The 26,013-nt window shown below is 38.7% G+C and overlaps 1 protein-coding gene across 1 annotated transcript; it reads left to right on the top strand.

Moving 5' to 3' along the window:
- The first annotated feature begins 2,682 nt into the window (after positions 1-2,682).
- Positions 2,683-25,334, top strand: ctsd (cathepsin D). The gene is made up of 9 exons (XM_061887702.1): positions 2,683-2,843; positions 14,748-14,904; positions 17,064-17,187; positions 17,267-17,385; positions 17,464-17,663; positions 22,373-22,495; positions 22,590-22,734; positions 24,476-24,574; positions 24,841-25,334. The coding sequence occupies exons 1-9, from the start codon at positions 2,782-2,784 to the stop codon at positions 25,000-25,002; spliced, it is 1,191 nt and encodes a 396-aa protein (XP_061743686.1). The 5' UTR covers positions 2,683-2,781; the 3' UTR covers positions 25,003-25,334.
- The last annotated feature ends 679 nt before the right edge of the window (positions 25,335-26,013 follow it).

A 26,013-nucleotide genomic window follows, 5' to 3' on the forward strand; every position in this document is an offset into this window, starting at 1 on the left:
GATCACAAGTTCCTCACTCTGATCGACAAACACTTCCCCAAAGGCAACACCCTAAGAAAAATATTCAACAAGAACAACATTAAATTGAGCTACAGCTGTATGAATAACATGCAACAAATCATTTCAAACCACAACAAAGCAATTGCAAAAGGACTGCCTACCCCCAGACTAAACGACTCTGAAACCAATAATGAATGTAACTGTCGCAAGAAACCTGATTGCCCTCTCAACGGAAGGTGCTTACAGACATCAGTCGTTTACCAAGCAAAGGTAATACGCAAGGACATTAACACATCCGACACGTACGTAGGATTAACCGAAGGAGCGTTCAAAACAAGATGGAATAATCACAACGTCTCCTTTAGAAACCAGACTTTGCAGAATTCTACAGAACTCAGCAAACACATTTGGAACCTCAAAGACAATAATGTTGAATATTCAATAACATGGAAAATTCTTGCATCCAGCTCACCTTACAACAGTGGTAATAAAAGATGCAACCTATGCTTAAAAGAGAAACTGTTTATTATATATCATCCAGATTTATCATCCCTCAACAAGCGCAGTGAAATCATTTCAACATGCCACCACAAACGGAAACACCTCCTAGGTAACACATGAGCCAATCACCACACCCTACGCCTGCTTGTACCCACCCACTCTGTGCTCTATATAAACCATTGTATGTGAATGCTTCCATTAAAATCTCCTGATGATTGAGGGAACCCCTCATGAAACAGATCTGTAGAGATGAAGTAGTCTTGTGATTTTTTTCCCACACCTACATATTGCGCTCTACCACGGTATCGAGCACTATTCTCTGGATAATCCAATCAAGACATATATATATATATATATATTTATATATTTATATTTATATATATATGTATATATTGTTGGATTTGGTTGTCTTTTTATTTCCTCGTCAGATTTTAGAACAGCTAAAGTGTGAGCCTTTTACATAGACCTTGAATTTGGAATGTTGGAATGAAGACATAACAATCCCTATCTCAACTGTCAGAGGTAAAGAGGAGAAGAAGAGGGGCGGGGGAGAGTGAGGGAGGAGGGAGAAACTGCCATTCATTTTAGGATTAGATCAATTTGGACCGTGCCTTTAAAATGTTGTATCTAGATTGATCTCCCAAAGCGCTTTGGTTATAAAATATCAAAATGAGCAACCTCTGTCTCTGATTGATTTAAAACCAGCTTATGTGTCATAAAAGAACCTGGGGGCGATGACCGAAGGAAGAACGGGTCAGAACGCAACAATATATATATATATATATATATATATATATATATATATATGCACATAAAAAGTGCAAAGCCATGGGCTCACTCAATTTCAGTAAATAATTTAAATTTGGAACACAGCATCATCGTTTTCACGGTTTTTTGTTGTTAGAGGTAGAGAGTGTTTTAATGTGGAGTTCTAAATCTTTTTTAAAGGCACAAAAGACAGGTCGCGTATTAATATGAACTATGGAGTCAATATAGCGTCATCAGACCCACCATTTTAGATGATCTTCTGTGTTTAGGTGTTTTTTAGATACGAATGAAAATGTATTTTCATACGTATCTGGGTTTTTGTTCATTTTGGTTACATATTTAAAAAAAACTAGATGACCTTGAACATTTTACAGTAAAAAAATACCGCAATTCATGCATGTACTTAATTTACTGCTCTGTAATTTAAAACATTTTATTTTCAGTTTTTTTTCCAACAATTTTTGTACTTTGTTTTGCTGTGATTATATTGAACATTCACAAATCAAAGACAAACAATTTCCCCAAAAAAATGTTTAGTTAAAAAAAAGTAGTGGTTTCGATTTTTGCTATTGCCCACCCATTAACCGTGGATTAAGGCGGAAACTACGTCATACACATTACAAAAAAAAAGACACATTGTTGCGTTTCCATGCCTGGGAAAATACTGCAGCGTATTTAAATTGTCTTTTTGATTTCGTTACGTGACATTTTAAAGATATTTACTGTCCCATGAATACATTTACATGTTGTTTGCGGTCACTACATACGTCTCAATGTCCAAATGAGTATTTTTTCCCTACTGTATGAAAACAATTTTTTTTTGTTCAACACCTGCAAGAATTATAGTTGTTTTCCAAGACTTCGTTTAAATGTTTTGCTGTGATTATATTAAACATACACAAATCAAAGACAAACTATTTCAATAAAAAGAAATGTCTAGTTTAAAAAAGTATTGGTTTCGATTTTTGCTATTGCCCGTGCATTAAATGTGGATAAAGGCGGAAGCTACGTCATACACATAAAAAAAAAAAGACACAATGTTGCGTTTCCATGCCTGGGAAAATACTGTAGCGTGTTTAAATTGTCTTTTTTATTTCGTTACGTGACATTTTAAGGATATTTACTGTCCCATGAATACATTTACATGTTTCTTGCAGTCACTACATACGCCTCAACGTCCAAATGAGTATTTTTTGCCTACAGTATGAAAACACTTGTTTTTTGTTCAACACCTGCAAGAATTATAGTTGTTTTCTAAAACTTAGTTTAAACGTTTTTCTATCCTCAAAGTGGTTGCTTCCCGATTTTTTGTAGCGAAATAAACGTACTGTGTGGATGATTTAAAGGCTTTAACATTTTGAGAAATTGCTGTTCCGACGGTCAAGTGTAACTTGAATGCAACATTGCACTCACATGACTTAGTCAGCTGACAAAAGTCGTTTCCTTCCCACCTCAGCGTCGTTTTGCTCAGTCATTGTTGTGTTCCTGATTTGTAACTTTACGGACTCTACAATGAAGAGTTTGTACTTGTTTCTTTTCTCGGCGTTAGCCCTGACAAACGACGCCATTGTAAGGTAAGAAACACGTTATTGGGGCCCTGCCTCTTAATGAAAATAATTCGAGTTCATGCTAGCTATGAGTGAGCAGTAATTCCTTTTTAAAAGAATACCAAATTGCTGACAGTATATTGTCCAACCATATTTACCCGTTCTCATACTAACACTCACACTTTACCATGAATTGATTAACGTGAACCCCGACTTAAACACATTGAAAAACTTATTCAGGTGTTACCATTTAGTGGTCAATTGTACGGAATATGTACTGTACTGCGCAATCTACCAATAAAAGTTTCAATCAATCAATCAATCAAAAGTCAACACAATTTCCAGCAAACGTTGTACTTGTAATATACTTTAGACCAGAGTTTTTCAACCGATGTGCCGTGGCACCAGTGTGCCGTGGGACATGATCTAATTCCACCTATTTGGGTTAAAAATTTTGCAAACCAGTAATTATAGTCTGCAAATGATGTGTTGTTGTTGCGTGTCGCTGCTGTCTAGAGCTCTGCAGAGTAACCGTGTAATACTCTTCCATATCAATAGGTGGCAGCAGGTTGTGAATGGCTTTGTAGATCTCTGAAACAGTGGGAGGCACAGTGCTGGTAAAAAGGTGTCTAATGCTTAAAGCAAAAAATAAACAAGAGGTGAGTGCCGCTAAAAAAATGCATTGAAGCTTAGGGAAGGATATGCAGAACGAAACTAAAACCAAACTGGCTACAAAGTAAAAAAAAAAAAAAAACTGAATGCTGGACGACAACAAAGACTTACTGTGGAGCAAAGACTGCGCCCAAAAAGTACATCCGAACATGACATGACAATCGTCAATGTCCCCACAAAGAAGGATAAAACCAACTGAAATATTCTTGATTGCTAAAACAAAGTAAATGCGGGAAATATTGCTCAAAGGAAGAAATGAAACTGCTACAGGAAAATACCAAAAAAAGAGAAAAAAACACCAAAATAGGAGCACAAGACAAGAAATAAAAGACTACACACAAGAAAACAGCAAAAAAGAAAAAATTAATGAGGGTGTGATGTGACAGGTGGTGACAGTACACCTACTTTGAGACAAGAGCTATAGTCATGCATACTTGCTTATGCCTTAAAGTCATATCAACAATTGCCACAACCAATTTTTACTGTCAACTGAGTTTCGTGTTTTAATGAGTTCTGCTGGTGGTGTGCCTCAGCATTTTTTCAACGCTAAAAATGTGCCTTGGCTTAGAAAAGGTTGAAAAACACTGCTCTAGACATCCATGCATCCATTTTCTACCGCTTGTCCCTTTCGGGGTCATGGGGGGGTCACTGGAGCCTATCTCAGCTGCATTCGGACGGAAGGCGGGGTACACCCAGGACAAGTCGTCATCTCATCGCAGATACTTTAGACATGTTTAACAAATTAGAGTAAGAGCGTACACGTTGGATAAAAAGTAGTAGGTAGATGGGCATCTTATAAAATTCTACCCCTCTTATATAATTCTACCCCGTTTAACCTATCTTTTACTGGTAAATCAGTCACATCATAACTTTTATGTAGTCATTTTCACAATATTTGCAAAATTTGCATTTTTCTTAAATTGGGTAATTTCAATGTCGTCCACCTCTTGTGTGGAAAAAAAACAAAAACAAGCCAATTGAAGTATAAAAAAATGCCAGATTTTCAAGTAAAAAAATACCGCAGGTCATGCATGTACTTAACTACTGCTCTGTAATTTAGATAATTTTATTTTCAGGTAGGAATACAAATAAAAAGGCTAAATACAATTTGTACAAGGTAATTTGAACAGCTAAAGTTTATAAATAGATAATTTCTAAGTTAGAATAAGTAGAGGTGTTAAATAAATGGAAAATGGGTTATACTCGTATAGCGCTTTCCTACCTTTTTTAAGGAACTCAAAGCGCTTTGACACTATTTCCACATTCATCCATTCACACATACATTCACACACTGATGGCGGGAGCTGCCATGCAAGGCGCTAACCAGGACCCATCAGGAGCAGGGTAAAGTGTCTTGCTCAAGGACACAAGGGACGTGACTAAGATGGTAGAAGGTGGGGATTGAACCGGTAACCCTCAGATTGCTGGAACGGCCACTCTCCCAACTTCGCCACGCCGTCCCCAAAGACAAAGTCAACCAATAACATTGAGGATAAATATCAAAATCCTGGAGTAAAAAAAAATAAAATCACACAATTAAAGTATTGTATTATCAATGTATGTAATGTACTGTGTATGAATTAAAGGCCTACTGAAACCCACTACCCACCACGCATTCTGATAGGTGATATATCAATGATGAAATATTAACATTGCACACATGCCGATACGGCCTTTTTAGTTTACTAAATTACAATTTTAAATTTCCCGGGAGTTTCGTCTTGAAAACGTTGTGTAATGATGACGTGTACGCAAGATGTCACGGGTTTTTAGGAAGTATGAGCGCTGCGCATATACAGAGCTAAAAGTAGTCTGCTTTAACGGCATAATTACACAGTATTTTGGAGATCTGTGTTGCTGAATCTTTTGCAATTTGTTCAATTAATATTGGAGAAGTCACAGTAGAAAAACGGAGTTGGGAAGCCTTAGCCCTTAGCTACACAAACACACAGTGATTCCTTGTTTAAAATTCCTGGAGGTGAAACTTTACTATAAATCAAAGCGCGGTCAAGCAAACATGAATCACAACGGAATGTCAACCAGCAGGTTTCGGTGAGAAAATTGTGGTAAAAAGTCGCTTCTTACCGGAGAAAAGCTGAGCTTGTGCCGTCCATAGCTGCCGTCGACTACCCTGAGACATTGGCGTCAAGACACCCGTGGAGACACACCCCCGACTACCAGGTACTATTTAACTCACTAAAACACTAACAACACAATAGAAAGATAAGGGATTTCCCAAAATTATCCTAGTAAATGTCTAAAAATATCGGAATCCATCCCAATGCAATCGCGTTTTTTTTTTAAGTTGTTATTTTTTTTTCCCCTAGTCCGTCACTATCAATATCCTCAAACACGAATATTTCATCCTCGCTCGAATTAATGGGGAAATTGTCGTTTCCTCGGTCCGTATAGCACTTTTTGTTGGAGGCTCCCATTAAAATCAATGTGAATATGTGAGGAGCCATCAACATGTGACGTCATCGTCTGCGACTTCCGGTAGAGGCAGGGCATTTCTCTTAGCACTGAAAGTTGCAAACTTTATCGTGGATGTTCTCTACTAAATCCTTTCAGCAAAAATATGGCAATATCGCGAAATGATCAAGTATGACACATAGAATGGACCTGCTATCCCCGTTTGAATAAGAAAATCTAATTTCAGTAGTCCTTTAAGCAATCAATAATTGGTGATGAAAAAGGAATGAGATGTATTTGACATCCATGTAACTATCGTGTTGTTACTGTCGATTGTAGATTGGCAAGCTGTATTGCATCTTTATGTCAAGTTGTGTGTTTTAGTCGAAATAATGTCAGTAATTTTTATTGTCAAATTTTCAACATGTGCTGGACATACATGACAAATTGGGGAAAAAAATGTTTATCTGAACCATGGTGTGAGTTAATTGGGAAATATTAAAAAGGTAATCAAAATACACATTTTTATTTCCAAAAATCACAGGATAACACGTGCAAAAGTGTGCCATTTGCAAAAAGATTTGCATTTTGATAAAAGAAAACCAACCACAAATGACAAATTGTGGTAGCTATTCTTTTTCAAAGACATCAAGGACATGGATCCTTGATGTCTTTGATAAACAGGTATTTTGGTTTCCTCCTGGTCTCCATTTAACCTAAAGGAGATTTTGCAATTGACACTCCAAGTGCCTTAAAGGCCTATTGAAATGAGATTTTCTTATTTAAACAGGGATAGCAGGTCCATTCCATGTGTCATACTTGATCATTTCGCGATATTGCCATATTTTTGCTGAAAGGATTTAGTAGAGAACATCGACGATAAAGTTTGCAACTTTTAGTCGCTAATAAAAAAGCCTTGCCTGTACCGGAAGTAGCAGACGATGTGCGCGTGACGTCACCGGTTGTAGGGTTCCTCACATCCTCACATTGTTTACAATCATAGCCACCAGCAGCAAGTGCGATTCGGACCGAGAAAGCGACAAGTTCCCCATTAATTTGAGCGAGGATGAAAGATTCGTGGATCAGGAAAGTTAGAGTGAAGCACTTTGAAAAAAAAAAATAAAATAAAAAGGCAACCGCTCCAGGCGGCGGCAGTGGGAGCGTTTCATATGTAATTAGACACATTTACTAAGATAATTCTGGAAAATCCCTTATCTGCTTATTGTGTTGATAGTATTTTAGTGAGCTTATAAAGTCATACCTGAAAGTCGGATGGCTGCGGTGAACACCAGTGTTTCTGACAGAAGCCAAGGAGCCAAGATCACAGCTGCCTTTTTGAGCTGCAGGATGAGGTCGCATAATCCACTAAAGTCTCCCGACTTAATATCACAATTTTCCCATCCAAAAACTTACTGGTTGACTTAGAGAAACATGTTCGCTTGACCGCTCTGTGTTAAAGCTTCACAACAAACAAAGAAACATCGGCTGTGTTTCGGTGCTAAAGGCAGCTGCAATCCACCGCTTTCCACCAACAGCATTCTTATATATAGTCTCCATTATTAATTGAACAAATTGCAAAATATTCAGCAACACAGATGTCCAAATTACTTTGTAATTATGTGATGAAAAGTGACTACTTTTAGGCTTAAGTGGTGCTGGGCTAAAATGTACCCTCCAACCAATAACGTCACAAACACGCGTCATTGTACGCGTCATCATTCCGCGGCGTTTTCAACAGGAAACTCCGCAGGAAATTTAAAATTGTAATTTAGTAAACTAAACCAGCCGTATTGGCATGTGTTGCAATGTTAATATTTCATCATTGATATATAAACTATCCGACTGCGTGGTCGGTAGTAGTGGGTTTCAGTAGGCCTTTAAAATTTTCTCTGCTTCTTCAAGTCGGCGCGCTTTCATGGCGATGTCTGAACTGTTTTTAAATGAGTCGTGATTCATACTTGTAAATATTCAAAATCGATTCAAAAGATAAAAAATTGTTTTAATCTGTCTTGTCCAAACACTCAGGCAAATCATATTGTTGATGTAAATGTTCATATCTGTTGTACAGATTTAGAAGTGTGGGATAAATTAAATGTTTGGTTAGACTTTTATCAAACAAAACTAGTTTTATTTTAAGTAATATATACATTTATCAGAGCTGTTACCTACTTTATGGAGGAATGTAGTTAATCACAGAACTTGCACCTAATATTATTAAAGAAGTATTGATTTTTAATCGAGAAGAGATTGTAAATCGAATTGTACGGTGCCCAAAGATTCACAACCCTACTATCCACCAAGCAACTTTAGATGACCAAGCTCCAGCACATAGTGTATGTTTTCAGAGAAAAGGGTAAAAAATTAGAATTTGTATATAGGCGATCTCGGGAATAACGTGATCAGTATTTTATGGACCCCACTGTCCGCGATATATAGAACTTTAAGTATAGTCACATGTTTATTGATGTAAGTAAGCATTTGTTCCTTTCAGCAGCAGCACCTTTCTTTTTTATTACCGTATTTTTCTGATTATAAGTCGGTCCGGAGTATACGTCGCACCGGCCGAAGATGCATAATAAAGACGGAAAAAACATTTTTGTCGCACTGGAGTATAACATATATAAGTCGCATTTTTGGGGGAAATTTATTTGATAAAATCCAACACCAAAAATAGACATTTGAAAGGCAATTTAAAATAAATAAAGAATAGTGAACAACAGGCTGAATAAGTGTACGTTATATGACGCATAAATAACCAACTGAGAACGTGCCATATTATGGTAAGAGTCATTCAAATAACTATAACATATGGAACATGCTTTACGTTTACCAAACAATCTGTCACTCCTAATCGATAAATCCGATGAAATCTTCTTCCTCGATGTCGCTTCTAAACAACTCTGCCAACTCCAAAGGTATGTGCCGCTTCCTCTTGTCGTTTTCTGCTGCATATTTCACTACGTCCAGCTTGTACTCTGCAGTACATGATTTCCTTTTCTGTGCCATTTTTGTTCAGCCCTTCTCAGTTTTTATAAGTTACCGCCAACGATGAAATGATCCACTTTAATAGCTATGGCAGTAGCGTATAGCAGTTAGCATTCCATGACCCACAATGCACTTCTGCCATGAGCCTCCCCCGCCAAATTATTATTGTAAGACGTGTATGTGAAGATTGCTGACGTTTGTGTGACGATCGCTGACATTTTCTCCGTCTCTTCCGCGAATGAGATAAATAATATTATTTGATATTGTGTAATTTTCAGTACATGATTTCCTTTTCGGTCCAATTTTTGTTCAGCCCTTTTCAGTTTTTATCAGTTACCGCCAACAATGAAATGATCCATTTTGATAGCTACGGCAGTAGCATATAGCACTTAGCATTCCATGACCCACAATGCACTTTTGCCATGACCCTCCCCCGCCGAATTCTTATTGTTTGACGTGTAAGTGAAGATTGCTGACGTTTGTGTGACGATCGCTGACATTTTCTTCGTCTCTTCCGCGAATGAGATTAATAATATTATTTGATATTGTGTAATTTTCAGTACATGATTTCCTTTTCGGTCCAATTTTTGTTCAGCCCTTTTCAGTTTTCATCAGTTACCGCCAACAATGAAATGATCCATTTTAATAGCTACGGCAGTAGCATATAGCATATAGCAGTTAGCATTCCATGACCCACAATGCACTTTTGCCATGACCATCCCTCGCCGAGTTCTTATTTGTTGACGTGTATGTGACGATTGCTGACGTTTTTTCCGTCTCTTTAGCGAATGAGATAAATAATATTATTTGATATTTTACGGTAATGTGTTAACAATTTCACACATAAGTCGCTCCAGAGTATATGTCGCACCCCCAAACTATGAAAAAAACTGCAACTTATAGTCCGAAAAAAATTGGGGTTTTTTTGCTAGATGTTAGAATACATTTATTCATGCTGTTTACATCGCCATCTCCACCCCTTTTAATTGCAGGGGGTTAGCTATCCTGTCTGTTTTCAGTTCCCCATGTGTGTAATGTGCAGCATAGTCACACTCTTATTCCTCATGCCATCGTACTGGTCAAATGATCAATTTAACACAATTTTGCACGTGTGTTGTTTAATATTGACGGTCATGCAGAGCTAGAGCTGAGTTCTGCACGTGATCTTTGCATGGACACTGCGGTCATCTTTCAAGCTACATTTTTAGGAGCTCTACTATTGTGTTACAAGCTTTTATTAGATGCACCACAAAACGTGACACTAGTTGGCAGGTGTTTTTTAACTATTACTTGGTTACTTGCAGTCAAATAAAAAAAATGGTATTGATAATGTTGCATGATTTAATAATTTGCAACATATCTGTGTTGAATTTGTATGCTCTCCTCACACATGTTAGGCTAATTAAATAATCTAAATTGCTCACAGTTGTGTGTGTGAATGGTTGTTAGTCTATACCCCTATTGGACTGGCTGACTGGCGTCAACATAAATGGTGTCGGCATAATTAAAAGCATAAAATAACCACCGCTTAAACATTAACTAGTGACTTTGAGACAAATGGAAAATAGGTGATAATAAAATATTTTTAACCTTTTGGTAATTTGTTGCCATAGTTTTTCTTCCATTTGTGCATATTCGTATTCTTTTGTTTGAAATACCAAATGGAGAGTTGTTCCTTGTTTGGAGTTGAGCTGCTGCATTAACAAGCCCTTAAGTTAACTTAAGTTAAGTTAACTTTATGGCTGGCTCACATCGTGGTCACTCCGTGATCACGTACGACCGCCAGACACTTCTGGATGTGGACATATCGGGCCGTTCTGGACTGATAGACGCGTGTGTGCTAAACATGCTAACTAGCATGGGAATACGTCGGCGGCTACATCCAGCGGCCTGTGAAGCAGGGGAGTCTAGTAGCAGCGGGGGCCGTCTACGGAGCAGACGCCAGCGGTGTGATCGGAAACGCGGATGTCGAGCGGGGCTAAAAACAAAGCAGAAGGCTAATCCCCACAGAACACCACTTCCCTCCATCCTGAAGACGGATTTAAATGGAAAATGCGAGACTACTGGTCTGGGTAAGGAGTCAGTTAAATTAGAACACGTTTTTTCTGCTTTGAGTTGATCAGAGTTGGACATGTGTTTTACCGAGGTGGCTAACTATGATGCGTGCAGTTTATCAAAGCAACAAACAAACAATCGGAAAATCCCTGATACTGAGGTGGCTAACCATGATGCGTGCAGTTTATCAAAGCAACAATCAAACAATCGGAAAATTCCTGTCGTATCAATTCCTAGATATGGTCTTAACTATACTAAATGCACTGGGCATAATAAACACAACATTATTAATATTGCTACTACGGATAATTTGATCAAAAACTCCCTAAAACAGCCCACTACCTATAATATAGGTTTTTTAAATATAAGATCATTGTCTCCCAAAACGTTATTAGTTAATGATATTATCAGAGACAACAATCTTAACGTCATCGGTCTCAGCGAAACCTGGCTTAAACCAAACAACTTTTTTGCGCTAAATGAGGCATGTCCTCCCTAACTTTACACATGCGCATATTGCCCCTCCGCTTAAAAGGGGTGGGGGGGTCGCACTAATATACAACGAAAACTTTAGCCTTAGTCCTAACATAAATAATAAATATAAATCGTTTGAGGTGCTTACTATGAAGTCTGCCACACCGCTGCCTCTACACCTGGCTGTTATCTACCGCCCCCCAGGGCCCTATTCGGACTTTATCAATGAATTCTCAGAGTTCGTTGCTGATCTAGTGACACAGGCCGATAATATAATCATAATGGGGGACTTTAATATCCATATGAATACCCCATCGGACCCACCGTGCGTAGCGCTCCAGACTGTAATTGATAGCTGTGGTCTCACACAAATAATAAATGAACCCACGCATCGCAACGGTAATACGATAGACCTAGTGCTTGTCAGGGGTATCACCGTCTCCAAAGTTACGATACTCCCGTATACTAAAGTATTGTCCGATCATTACCTTATAAAATTCGAGGTTCAGACGCATGTTCGTCAAACCAATAATAATAATAACTGCTATAGCAGCCGCAACATTAATACAGCCACAACGACAACTCTTGCTGACCTACTGCCCTCGGTAATGGCACCATTCCCAAAGTATGTGGGCTCTATTGATAACCTCACTAACAACTTTAACGACACCCTGCGCGAAACCATTGATAACATAGCACCGCTAAAGTTAAAAAAGGCTCCAAAAAAGCGCACCCCGTGGTTTACAGAAGAAACTAGAGCTCAGAAATTATTATGTAGAAAGCTGGAACGCAAATGGCGCACGACTAAACTTGAGGTGCACCATCAAGCATGGAGTGATGGTTTAATAACTTATAAACGCATGCTTACCTTAGCTAAAGCTAAATATTACTCAAATCTCATCCACCGTAATAAAAACGATCCTAAATTTTTGTTTAGTACGGTAGCATCGCTAACCCAACAAGGGACCCTTCCAGTAGCTCAACCCACTCAGCTGATGACTTTATGCAATTCTTTAGTAAGAAAATTGAAGTCATTAGAAAGGAGATTAAAGACAATGCGTCCCAGCTACAACGGGGTTCTATTAACACTGACACGATTGTATATACGGCGGATACTGCCCTCCAAAATAGTTTCTCTCGTTTTGAGGAAATAACATTAGAGGAATTGTTACAACGTGTAAATGGAATAAAACAGACAACATGCTTACTTGACCCTCTTCCTGGGAAACTGATCAAGGAGCTCTTTGTATTATTAGGTCCATCAGTGCTAAATATTATAAACTTATCACTCTCCTCGGGCACTGTTCCCCTAGCATTCAAAAAAGCGGTTATTCATCCTCTTCTTAAAAGACCTAACCTCGATCCTGACCTCATGGTAAACTACCGACCGGTGTCTCACCTTCCCTTTATTTCAAAAATCCTTGAAAAAATTGTTGCGGAGCAGTTAAATGAACACTTAGCGTCTAACAATCTATGTGAAACCTTTCAATCCGGTTTCAGGGCAAAACACTCCACGGAGACAGCCCTCGCAAAAATGACTAATGATCTATTGCTAACGATGGATTCTGATGCGTCATCTATGTTGCTGCTCCTCGATCTTAGCGCTGCTTTCGATACCGTCGATCATAATATTTTATTAGAACGTATCAAAACACGAATTGGTATGTCAGACTTATCCCTGTCTTGGTTTAACTCTTATCTTACTGATAGGATGCAGTGTGTCTCCCATAACAATGTGACCTCGGACTACGTTAAGGTAACGTGTGGAGTTCCCCAGGGTTCGGTCCTTGGCCCTGCACTCTTCAGCATCTACATGCTGCCGCTAGGTGACATCATACGCAAATACGGTGTTAGCTTTCACTGTTATGCTGATGACACCCAACTCTACATGCCCCTAAAGCTGACCAACACGCCGGATTGTAGTCAGCTGGAGGCGTGTCTTAATGAAATTAAACAATGGATGTCCGCTAACTTTTTGCAACTCAACGCCAAAAAAACGGAAATGCTGATTATCGGTCCTGCTAGACACCGAACTCTATTTAATAATACAACTCTAACATTTGACAACCAAACAATTAAACAAGGCGACACGGTAAAGAATCTGGGTATTATCTTCGACCCAACTCTCTCCTTTGAGGCACACATTAAAAGCGTTACTAAAACGGCCTTCTTTCATCTCCGTAATATCGCTAAAATTCGCTCCATTCTGTCCACTAAAGACGCTGAGATCATTATCCATGCGTTTGTTACGTCTCGCCTCGACTACTGTAACGTATTATTTTCGGGTCTCCCCATGTCTAGCATTAAAAGATTACAGTTGGTACAAAATGCGGCTGCTAGACTTTTGACAAGAACAAGAATGTTTGATCACATTACGCCTGTACTGGCTCACCTGCACTGGCTTCCTGTGCACTTAAGATGTGACTTTAAGGTTTTACTACTTACGTATAAAATACTACACGGTCTAGCTCCATCCTATCTTGCCCATTGTATTGTACCATATGTCCCGGCAAGAAATCTGCGTTCAAAGGACTCCGGCTTGTTAGTGATTCCCAAAGCCCAAAAAAAGTCTGCGGGCTATAGAGCGTTTTCCGTTCGGGCTCCAGTACTCTGGAATGCCCTCCCGGTAACAGTTCGAGATGCCACCTCAGTAGAAGCATTTAAGTCTCACCTTAAAACTCATTTGTATACTCTGGCCTTTAAATAGACTCCCTTTTTAGACCAGTTGATCTGCCGTTTCTTTTCTTTTTCTTCTATGTCCCACTCTCCCTTGTGGAGGGGGTCCGGTCCGATCCGGTGGCCATGTACTGCTTGCCTGTGTATCGGCTGGGGACATCTCTGCGCTGCTGATCCGCCTCCGCTTGGGATGGTTTCCTGCTGGCTCCGCTGTGAACGGGACTCTCGCTGCTGTGTTGGATCCGCTTTGGACTGGACTCTCGCGACTGTGTTGGATCCATTGTGGATTGAACTTTCACAGTATCATGTTAGACCCGCTCGACATCCATTGCTTTCCTCCTCTCCAAGGTTCTCATAGTCATTATTGTCACCGACGTCCCACTGGGTCATTATTGTCACCGATGTCCCACTGGGTGTGAGTTTTCCTTGCCCTTATGTGGGCCTACCGAGGATGTCGTGGTGGTTTGTGCAGCCCTTTGAGACACTAGTGATTTAGGGCTATATAAGTAAACATTGATTGATTGATTGATTAAGTTGCAACATGTGATAAAGGATGTTATGTGTGAGATAAGTGTTGCAGGTCAGTAGGTCAAATCTTTATCGATTTTTTTATACTACTGGACTGAAAAAACCCCACTTTTTTTTCTTCTGATGCAGGATTCCATTAAAAAAGTTCCGCTCCATCAGGCGTGAGTTGACAGACTCGGGGAAAAGTGCAGAGGAGCTTCAGGTCAACAGGCACTCACTTAAGTACAACTTTGGCTTCCCCTCCAGCAATGCACCCACCCCAGAGACCCTAAAGAACTACCTTGATGTGGGTATCCTCTTATGTTCTCCTTACACAGCTAAAAAGAACTTTAAAGATGCCGATATCTGTCCAATGTAGCTTGACAGATTCTAAGCTATCTGAACACAACATCAGCATCTTGGCTTTTTGTTATTCATTGGTGTTAGATAATACGTGTAGTATAAAATCATTACGTGGTGAGCTGAAATGACGCTGTGCTGTACTTTCAGCACCCTTGCGCTTAGGAAGTGTGTACTTCTTTGTTTGTGGCTGTAAAGAAAACATAATTTTTAAACATGTGTGTTCTGGTTTTAAACGTTATTTGGGATCGTGTGATTTTCAAGCAAACTATGAGGCAGCTATGGACAGAGTCCACATTTTATATGAAATCAATGGAAACATTCCAAAATAATCCAAAGTCAAACCTCGTGAATAAAAGCGTATCATGTTATAAATGCAGTCGCTCTGGCATGCAATACATAGAGCAAAGGACGATTACATTCTTTTAGATTAGATAGAGCAGAGGACAATTACATTATTTTAGATTAGATAGAGCAAAGGACGATTAGATTCTTTTAGTTTCGTTGTTTTGTTTAAGATAAAAATCTGATGTCATCAAGCACTAATCTAATCCATGTAATTAGCTGCTTAATAAGTCCACATGCACCACCAAATTGGAAAGAAAATCACGCGCACATGTGACTTACTTCCTAAATACCGTATCTTTTGGACTAAAAGGCGCACTTAAAATATTTTTAATTTTCTCAAAGATCGACTATGCGCCTTATGTATTAATTCTGATTGTGCTTACCGACATCAAAGCTTTTTTATTTAGTACATGGTGTAATGGTAGGTGTGACCAGTAGATTGCAGTCACACATAAGACATACGAGAAGACTGCAATATGACGCCAGTAAAAAAAAAAAAAACTGTAAATGTTCCATTGAGAATATAGAACATTACACATGGCGCTCAAAAATCTGTCAACATGTTTAAGTACGACTTTGGTAAGCTATGAAGCCGCACCGCTTGATGGATTGTCGGCGCATTACGGCTATCGTAGTCAAACGTACTGTGCTTCAACATAGGAGTATCATTATGGTGTGAGTACAAGGACCGCAAAATGGCACCCATTAGCAGACATATTATCTGCCGTTTTGTTTTGCAATATTATGAAAAACCTACTTTTCTTACTTTCTGGTACCTGCTGATGTGTATTTGGGATCTTCATAAGTTCTGAAAATTTGTGCGCATCCGCCATTGTAGTCCGTGGAGACGTCGTAGTCGATAAGCTTCTTTTTTTTTTCTACATCCTTGTTATGAGGCATTCATCCTCCGCTTTTGCCATTTGTAATGTAAAGGAGCGTATAGAAATGAGTTTCCTCCGCCGGGTGGCGGGGCTCTCCCTTAGAGATAGGGTGAGAAGCTCTGCCATCCGGGAGGGACTCAAAGTAAAGCCGCTGCTCCTTCACATCGAGAGGAGCCAGATGAGGTGGTTCGGGCATCTGGTCAGGATGCCACCCGAACGCCTCCCTAGGGAGGTGTTTAGGGCACGTCCAACCGGTAGGAGGCCACGGGGAAGACCCAGGACACGTTGGGAAGACTATGTCTCCCGGCTGGCCTGGGAACGCCTCGGGATCCCCCGAGAAGAGCTAGACGAAGTGGCTGGGGAGAGGGAAGTTTGGGCTTCCCTGCTTAGGCTGTTGCCCCCGCGACCCGACCTCGGATAAGCGGAAGATGATGGATGGATCTTGTCTTACATAAGGATTTTGAATAATAGGCAAAATTTAAAAAAAAATAAAAGTGTTGTTCCCCTAAAGCCAAAAAGGTGTTTGAGGCAAGAACACTGTGAGCGCATCAATAAACTGTGGACGATACTCACGGCAATGTTGTCAACAAAAGTACAGAGAGGTTAAACAACGCTTTTGTTACAACTATGATTAATCGTAATTATTCCAATTTCCAACTTCCAAAGTGTGATTAATCAGATTTTGAATACATTATTTTAGACAGCACTAAATCTTACTATTAAGAGTAATGTATTGTCCCAGATTATGGGGCTCTTGTCTCTAAATAAGAAAAAAAATGTGTTATATGTTTTTTGCAGAAATTCATGTGATTTCAGTTCCTCGGTACAGGCGTTCAAGATGTTTCTATACTATTCCTTTTGTTGTCAATTTCTCCAGGCTCAGTATTATGGTGACATCAGCCTGGGTACCCCCCCTCAGTCCTTCACTGTGGTTTTCGACACTGGTTCCTCCAACCTGTGGGTTCCTTCTATCCATTGTTCCTTGCTTGACATTGCCTGCTGTAAGTCCTTTAATCACAAACACATTCTAGAGAAGGATTTCTTGCAAGACCGTAACATATAATTTTCCATTTTTTTTAGTGCTGCACCACAAATATAATTCTGCCAAGTCCAGCACCTATGTGAAGAATGGCACTTCCTTTGCTATCCAGTACGGAAGTGGCAGTTTGTCGGGCTTCCTCAGTCAGGACACGTGCGCCGTAAGCATCGCAAAAGCTGCAGCGTCACAGAAAATGATTTTGAATCAAACTCTTTAGCTTGTGTGCTCTCGTTCCTAGATTGGAGACATATCTGTGCAGAACCAGCTCTTTGGGGAAGCAATCAAGCAACCAGGGGTGGCATTTATTGCTGCCAAGTTTGATGGGATCCTCGGTATGGCTTACCCACGCATCTCTGTAGATGGCGTGGCGCCCGTCTTTGACAACATCATGCGCCAGAAAAAGGTTGAGAAGAATGAGTTCTCTTTCTATCTGAACAGGTGGGAAACATTTTCTAAAGTAATGGATGAGTTTTCCTGTATAATGATGTTTTGTATGACCCCACTAAGGCTGTGTTACAGTTTGTGCACTTAATTAAACGAAGTACACACTGCATACGTACTGGAAATTACCATCGCAATATTTATCTGTTTTCTCTTCCTCTCTCATTTTTAGTTGTGAATTGCAACCACTTGTTAGTCTCTCCCCTTCTGCTGTGTAGCCAACAAAATGTGCTATAATTACAGCAAAGTTGTCCAAATATTAACCATTGAAGGCTGCATACTGTAAATTGAAGAATACAATCCCACTTTTATTCTCTTTTACCTTTTACATTTAAGTTATTTAAAAGCACTTAAATCAATCCAAAGTAGGCCAATACATCAGTGTTTCCCACACGATTGCCATCTCATGATTGGTAAATCACTAGATTGCCTGTATTGACAATGCACTGATACTATGTTGGTGTTTCATAATTGCACCTGCTGCTAGATTAAAAAAGTCACTATATTAAACCCGCAAATAAGATTAATAGTTAGTTATCATATTGTTTTCATGTTTTCAATGAATAGCTGTGCAGAAAGGAATACGAAACGTGTAATTCTGGTCATTGTGCCAAATAATCTACAGGTAAATAAATGTACATTATTTGGCACTAAAACATCAGAATCCCATACTTCCGAAGCATTCCGTTTCCCCAGTTTCATTAAAAGTGATGCTGGTGACGAAAGTGCGCTACGCCACTCTTTCGACTACTTTTAGCATGAGCTGTCACTCGTGAGCATAAAGTAACACTTCTTGATAAGCACAGTTTGGCAATTCAGTCAAATGACACACCATCTGTATGGGTCACATTTTTTTTCTTAAAGTAGCACACATCAAGTTATCAAGCAACACAATGCATCAATGGTTTTGTATCGTTTGACACTTTCTACTGCAATCTACTTGTGGTGGTTTGGGAGGGAGAGGTAATGGCATAATGGTCCTATTTTATGGCATAATTTCGCCACATCTAGTGTGTGTGTGACAATCATTGGTACTTTACTTTAAATTTCTACTTGGCCATGATGCATTTGTATATAAAAAGAGTCAAACCAGGAAACGCAAAATAACATGTCAACTTCCGTGTTGTTGAACGGTGTAAGTCAGAAGGTTAAAACATGTTGTATTGCTTAAGAAGCACAGTTCTAAAGAAAGGAACAGTAGTGGCTGTGTTGTACATGTAGCAACAATCTCCTGTAATGCGCTCATGTCTGGGCCATGAAGATGCCTTTAAAGCCGTGCTGCCACTAGCCCAATAATACCAGTTTTGTTACCCGCTTCAGCCACCTTCTTACTTGTGAAGAAAAGGCCAAACCACAAAAAAACGCAAGTTTCTCAGAAAGGCAGCGGTTATGTTGCTGTACATCAGATATTGCCACATAAATAGTAATCTCTCACAAACAAGTAATCTATTGCTTTCCAACATGTGCTTTTTATGTCAAACAAGACAGAGATGCTCGTGAGGGTTGTAAAGAGCGGTTTGGTCTTTTAGAGAAGACCAGAGGTTGTTTTTTTAATTAAAAAAATATAATTTAGAGGTCTGAATATTCACTAAACATAGCAACAAAGTGTGTTGGTAAGACTTTGATCCCTGATCCCTGATCCCTTCTGCTATGTCGTCTTTTTCTTTGGCAGACCTGGGTTCTCTATAAAACTGCATGGAATTATGTCTAAAAGTCTATGTAAGCCAGAAACCCCAAATCTATATACATACAAAAATATCCAGACTTATCATACTTTAAGCAGGCACGCTTCCGTGAAATCTCGTATTCACCATAAAATTTTAAATGCAAAGTAACTAATACTAATACAGTGTACGTATTTAAAGGCCCTCCAAAACATGCGTGAAGTTACACCACACATGAATTGCTGTATTTCCAGACTAATAACTCACAAACTTTGACACTATGACGACATTACCACCATGGCGATATTATTATTATTATTATTATTATCACATGATTTCCGTGGGTCATTAAAATGCATTAGGTCATTAAATAGATTTTACGAAAATAAAGACCTTAAATGGCGTTAAAAAACAAAAAATTCAATGTCCAGAGGCACTAAAAACTTTCTAACAACTGTAAGGGGGGCCCCTTGCCCAATAAGTCTCATGGAATGATAAATGTAAATGTACTTCATAACTTTGCCGTCATCGATAAGCTGTATGCCCGTGTGTTTCTTTTAATGACCCCAGCTTTCAAACTAGATACAGAAGTCTCACTCTGCGTCACTCTCAGTCCCTGAGTGTGTTTATTAGACAGTAGAATTACATTATCAGAGTCAGTCATTCACACTCTGTTTCGGTACTAGGAGGTGGGATCAATTTACAATTCTCTTCCACCCGTTGTCCTGTGTGTAGCAGTGGAAGCGACACTCACTTTAATGTTGGAGCTGAAACTAATCATTTTAATAAAAAGGTCACTTTTTATTAGGTGACCTTTTTGCTTCAAAACCGTGGGAGAAGAGTGGGCTGTGCGAACCAATCACAGCTCTTTTTTTCTAACTTTTATTTCAACAACCATATGACACACAATTCAAACAATCAAAACATACAATTAAACATGTATCTATTTTTTCTCTATAATCTTTAAGTGGTAATTAAAACATTTAAACAAAACTACCATGAGGAAAAGATAAACAAAAGAAACATAAAGCATGTGCAAGAGATAACAAAATACAATAGAACAAAAAAAACAAAAAGTAGCATTTTACATTGTTTTTATTTTGTCTTTGATGGAAATGGTCTTTGTATTTTAGGATGTTGGAAGTTTTCATGACCTTTTTGTTTTCTTCGTCATCATTAGTGCGCCCTGTTTAGAGCAGTGTTTTCAAATGGGGGTACGTGTACCACCGGGGGTACTTGAAGGTATGCCAAGGGGTATGTGAGATTTTTCAAAAATATTTTAAAAATAGCAACAATTCAAAAATCCTTTATAGATATATTTATTGAGTAATACTTCAAGAAAATGTGAATGTAATTTCATAAACTGTGAAAATAAATGCAACAATGCAATATTCAGTGTTAAAGCTAGATTTTTTTTGTGGACATGTTTCATAAATATTGATGTTAAAGATTTATTTTTTTGTGAAGAAATTTTTAGAATTAAGTTTATGAATCCAGTTAGATCTCTATTACAATCCCCAAAGAGGGCATTTTAAGTTAATGATTACTTCTATGTGTAGAAATCTTTATTTATAATTGAATCACTTCTTTATTTTTCAACAAGTTTTTAGTTATTTTTATATATTTTTTACCAAATAGTTCAAGAGAGACCACTACAAATGAGCAATATTTTACACTGTTATACAATTTAATAAATCAGAAACTGATGACATAGTGCTGTATTTTACTTCCTTATCTCTTTTTTTCAACCCAAAATGCTTTGCTCTGATTAGGGGGTACTTGAATTAAAAAAATTATCACAGGGGTACATCACTGAAAAAAGGTTGAGAACCACTGGTATAGAGCATGTCGATGGTAATCTCAGAGAGGCGTTCTGCAATTTGTGCAAAAAAACCTACAAACTTTGCTCAATGAGGATCAATGTGGTGGAATCACACATGCTATTAACTACTAACAAGTCGGCCCTTGAAGGCAGGCAGCAGTTAAAAATATTACATTTACTTGGTGTCACCAACAAAGCAACTTCTGCTGTATAAAATAAATGAAAATAGAACTAAATTGTCACATTATCCGTCTTGTGAGCTAATTCTAATTCACTATAAAGGAACAGTTAATGTCAACTTTAACTACTGTATTTCCTTGAATTGCCGCCGGGGCGCTAATTAATTTAAAACCTCTTCTCACTCCTGCGCTTACCAAAGGCTTGCGGTAAAAGTAAGCATGTGCTAATTATTTTAAAACCTCTTCTCACTCTGGCACTTACCAAAGGTATGCAGTAAAAATTTGAGTGTGATGTAAGCTTGGACCTTAAATCCTACCGAATAGCTCTAAATCTTTTTCCCTTTATGCGATTTCAAATTACCGGTATTGAAATCAGCCTCCTCCATTTTGAAAATGATGACAAGGGAAGTGTCACTCGTGACGTCACGAGTTTGACCAGGCGGTAATACTAAGCATGCACTGATTATTTTGGGAAGCCAGTTTGACCCGGCAGTAATTCAAGGCAGGTGCATACTATATGCCCAACGGCAATTCAAGGAATTACGGTATTATCATTGACAAATGCTTACAATTTTGACTATACAGAAAATTGTATTGAGTTTTTGACTGTATTTAAAAAAATATCTGCTGTAGGACATGAGCATTACATTATTTTAAGTGGCATTAAAAAGGCATTACAACTTAAACTGGACTTGCTGATACCTGCAGAAACCCTATATTTTTATTATTAGGACATTTTTAGATGAATTGGTTTGTGAATTACAACTACACAAACAAGAAACAAAGTGGAGCAACACAACAATGACATGACTGGCTCTGCCTCATATCTTGTAAACGTGCGCTTTTGTGGTTACTTTTTGCTGCCAAAGTTATCAATTTATTTATGCTCACCACTAATGTGGACAAAAATATTTAATATTACATTTAAAATATGATATGGTAGTGGAAATGTTGTGTATGTGAAGGAATGACATTATGAATGGAAAATGTAGAGTTTTTTGTGTTGGAAAACAACAATTTGTGCTCATATGTCACTTGCAGGAACCCAGACACTCAGCCTGGCGGTGAGCTGCTGCTCGGTGGAACGGACCCCAAGTACTACAGTGGCGAATTTAGCTACGTCAACGTAACCCGGCAGGCCTACTGGCAGATCCACATGGACGCGTGAGTGCATGAATCGGAATCCACACTAAAAGTGGCCCTAACCCTTAATTGTCCAAGTGTAAAAGTTTGAGGCCTCACTGCAGTAATTGTTCAGGTTGCAGGTGGGCAGCCAGTTGACTTTGTGTAAAGGCGGCTGTGAAGCCATCGTGGACAGTGGCACGTCTCTGATCACCGGCCCGGCTGCAGAGGTCAAGGCTCTGCAGAAGGCCATCGGGGCCATCCCGCTCATCCAGGGAGAGGTAAGACAATACAAACATCATATTTTGTTTAATAAATATAATGCAAGGAATATACAGTGGGACCCCAAATTATGAACATTGTTCGTAAGTAGAAAAGTTTGAGGCAAATTTTTCCATAAAAAAAGTACATTGTTTCAAAAGAAAAATCTGCGTTTCTTTGCTTCTGAACCAAGTGTTGTGTCATACTGTATGTTCATTTGTACATGTGATTATGCGTACATGTTTGTACAACCACCGCTCATGTGTGCGCATGATTATATGTCCACATGTCTGTACAACCAATGCTCAGTACAAAAAAACATAATGTAAACATGAATAATGGGTACCAGCTTGACAAAAGTCTGTATTTTAGTAAAGGTTTATACACTTTGAACACAATATAAAGCGCTATACAGTACTGTATATCAAAGTGGTGATGGATCAGTGATCTATTTAACCTTCCTCTTGTGTTAACTTTCCGTTACCGTCTCTTATGTTAGTGCGTCGGTTTTGACCCATGTCTTAAATCGGCTGTGAAATACACTAAAAACAACTATCTATCATTCAATTTGTTTCTCATCTCTTGGTTACCTTGTTAGGCTTCCTTATCCATGAAAATATTGGTTTTAATATTTTTTGTTGTGGGCCATTGGGCCTTTTTTTTGTCAGTGTGCCCCTCGATTTCAATTTAAAAAATTGTGAAATTAACCTCAAGAGAATCGTATAAATAAATAAAAGGTTGTTGCGTTACCTGACTATTACTGAGGGGTATTAAAACACATCTCTTAATAAATTATATGTATTTATTTTTTTCATTTTAATAATTTTATACTGAATTGACCTCACATGTCTGGACATGCCAGTCTTTGTTTGTTTTTGTACTGGATAACAAGGTAAAATGAGAATCCCCTAAAGCTCACATGATTGGGAGAGGAGCTGGCTTTCAGTGTCTTCAGTTTTGGCTCTAATTATTGCCTGATGATCTTAATTTTAGATCTAGGTCAAAACCGACCCTTACAACACCAAGGTCATAATTTCAACCAGAGCATTTTATAATTTAGTGGGGGGAAAAAACAGTTCTATTTTGGTGAAATAGAGGTTCCTGACAAAGTCAAAAAGCCTTAATGCAAAAAAAGAAATGTGTTTTTTTTTTTATGCATCTAAAAACTAAAACGGGTCGATGCCGACCCTAACATAAGACTTAGGTTAATAACAAAGCCAAAGCAAGAACTAGCCGAACTCCTCCCGTGTAGCCCTGCTGACATGCACACACTGTCACTAGCCCTGTGGTGCACTCAGTTTCAAACACCAAACTCCTTAACTTTACCAACTTTGCCTGTAGGTTAATCTACTTTGCAGGCAGCAAAAAGGGAATTGGGGGAAGCAGTGTCGACAATGTTGTGAATTCTTCCTGAATGTTTCAAACCACACATCGCTTCTCCATTGCTTTCTTTTGACTCCGCTAAAAAAATGTAGTAAAAAGGCTGAAAAGCACACAAAGTGAGTTGGCACAGTAGCAAACGACTGCACTGCCCTGACTGAATGAGCATGTAGATTGATCAGCCCGCTCACAATGGATGTGCTGCCGGGCACAAATACCTGCACAATGAAACAAGATTCCTTTGTATTACAAATGTAAAGTCCAACTCAGCAATGTGGTTTGTTTGTTCCTGTGCATTTTATTTTTCAAAATTCCCTTTAGCTTCTTAGATAAGAAAGCTTGGGTTTTGTTAATGTAAACTAATACTATTTTTGTTTTCAGTACATGGTGAACTGTGAAAAGATCCCTTCTCTGCCTGTGATCACCTTCAATGTGGGCGGCCAGTCCTACAAACTGACTGGAGACCAGTATGTCCTGAAGGTGAGATGACGTGGTTGGTCTTGTCCAGTAGGGGGCAGCAGAGTTCGTGTGCAGTTATAACAATACAACACTGTGAAGCAGAGTTCACCAGAAACAGTCCAGCCTTGTTTTATTCGGCCAAGTCATGAGGAGTCTGCTTTGTTATTCCGAGGGCTTACACAAATCACACTTGTTTGTTCCTCCAGCTCTTTAGCAAGATTTATTACACACATTATTTAATACCAAAATAGCAACACTCAATGATTTCCTGTCTTTTGAAAATCCAGGAGAGCCAAGCTGGAAAGACCATTTGTCTGAGTGGTTTCATGGGTCTGGACATTCCACCCCCAGCAGGGCCCCTGTGGATTCTGGGAGACGTTTTCATCGGCCAGTATTACACCGTCTTTGATCGAGAGAACAACAGGGTGGGCTTTGCCAAGTCCGTATGAAATGAATGTATGAATAACTGTACATGTTGCAGTGTGAAACTAAGTCCGTACATTGGGCATTTGCTGTTGCTTTGCAATCAAACTGTTTAGCAATAGAGGATGCACTCCATTGAAGAGGTTGGAGCTTTCTTACTGAGTGAGGAACTAATGAGAATTTATGTTGTTTAAGCTTAGCAGGCAAATTGTTCATTTTTTTCTCCCTCTTTTGTGATTTTGTTTTCCTTTAAATCAGGGACTTGGATTTTAATTAGAATTTTAGGGGAAATTGACTCTCTACTACTGACTGGGATGTGTTTTAATTTGATTGGCCTAAATAAATGCTATTCAAATAATCACATGTGTACTCTTCTTTGCAAATATAATGAATAAGTGTTTGTTTCTAAGGCTAGCACACTTCTTTTGAGTGCACAAGTACGTTCACTGTGAGAATGAATATGGCATGCAGTGCTCCGTAAGTCCCCGGGTGCTGTTCTCATCAAGGCCAAAAAAAGTGAGTGTGTAGTGAGGGACATTTGCTAACTATACCTGCCAATGTTAATAGTCACCATCTTGGCTATGCTGAGATGTAGCATGAACATACTTTTTACTTTTCTCTGTGTAAATAAGTGTATAATACAGACACCATGAGGCATGATGCTGTTGACCTGATGATAAACTAGTTTAAAAATAATGTTTTTGTATTATTTATAAGACTACTGTACATTTCAGTTTTGTAAATATTGACTATTGTAGGTTAAGTACTACTTACAGTCGTGGTCAAAAGTTTACATACACTTGTAAAGAACATAATGTCATCAACGTCTTGAGTTTCCAACAATTTCTACAACTCTTATTTTTTGCGATAGAGACTTGTTTGTCACAAAAAACATTCATGAAGTTTGGTTCATGAATTTATTATGGGTCTACTGAAAATGTGACCAAATCTGCAGGGTCAAAAGTATACACACAGTAATGTTAATATTTGGTTACATGTCCCTTGGCAAGTTTCACTGCAATAAGGCACTTTTAGTA

The sequence above is a fragment of the Nerophis ophidion genome, linkage group LG25 (assembly GCF_033978795.1).
Source record: "Nerophis ophidion isolate RoL-2023_Sa linkage group LG25, RoL_Noph_v1.0, whole genome shotgun sequence".
NCBI classification, from domain to species: Eukaryota; Metazoa; Chordata; class Actinopteri; order Syngnathiformes; family Syngnathidae; genus Nerophis; species Nerophis ophidion.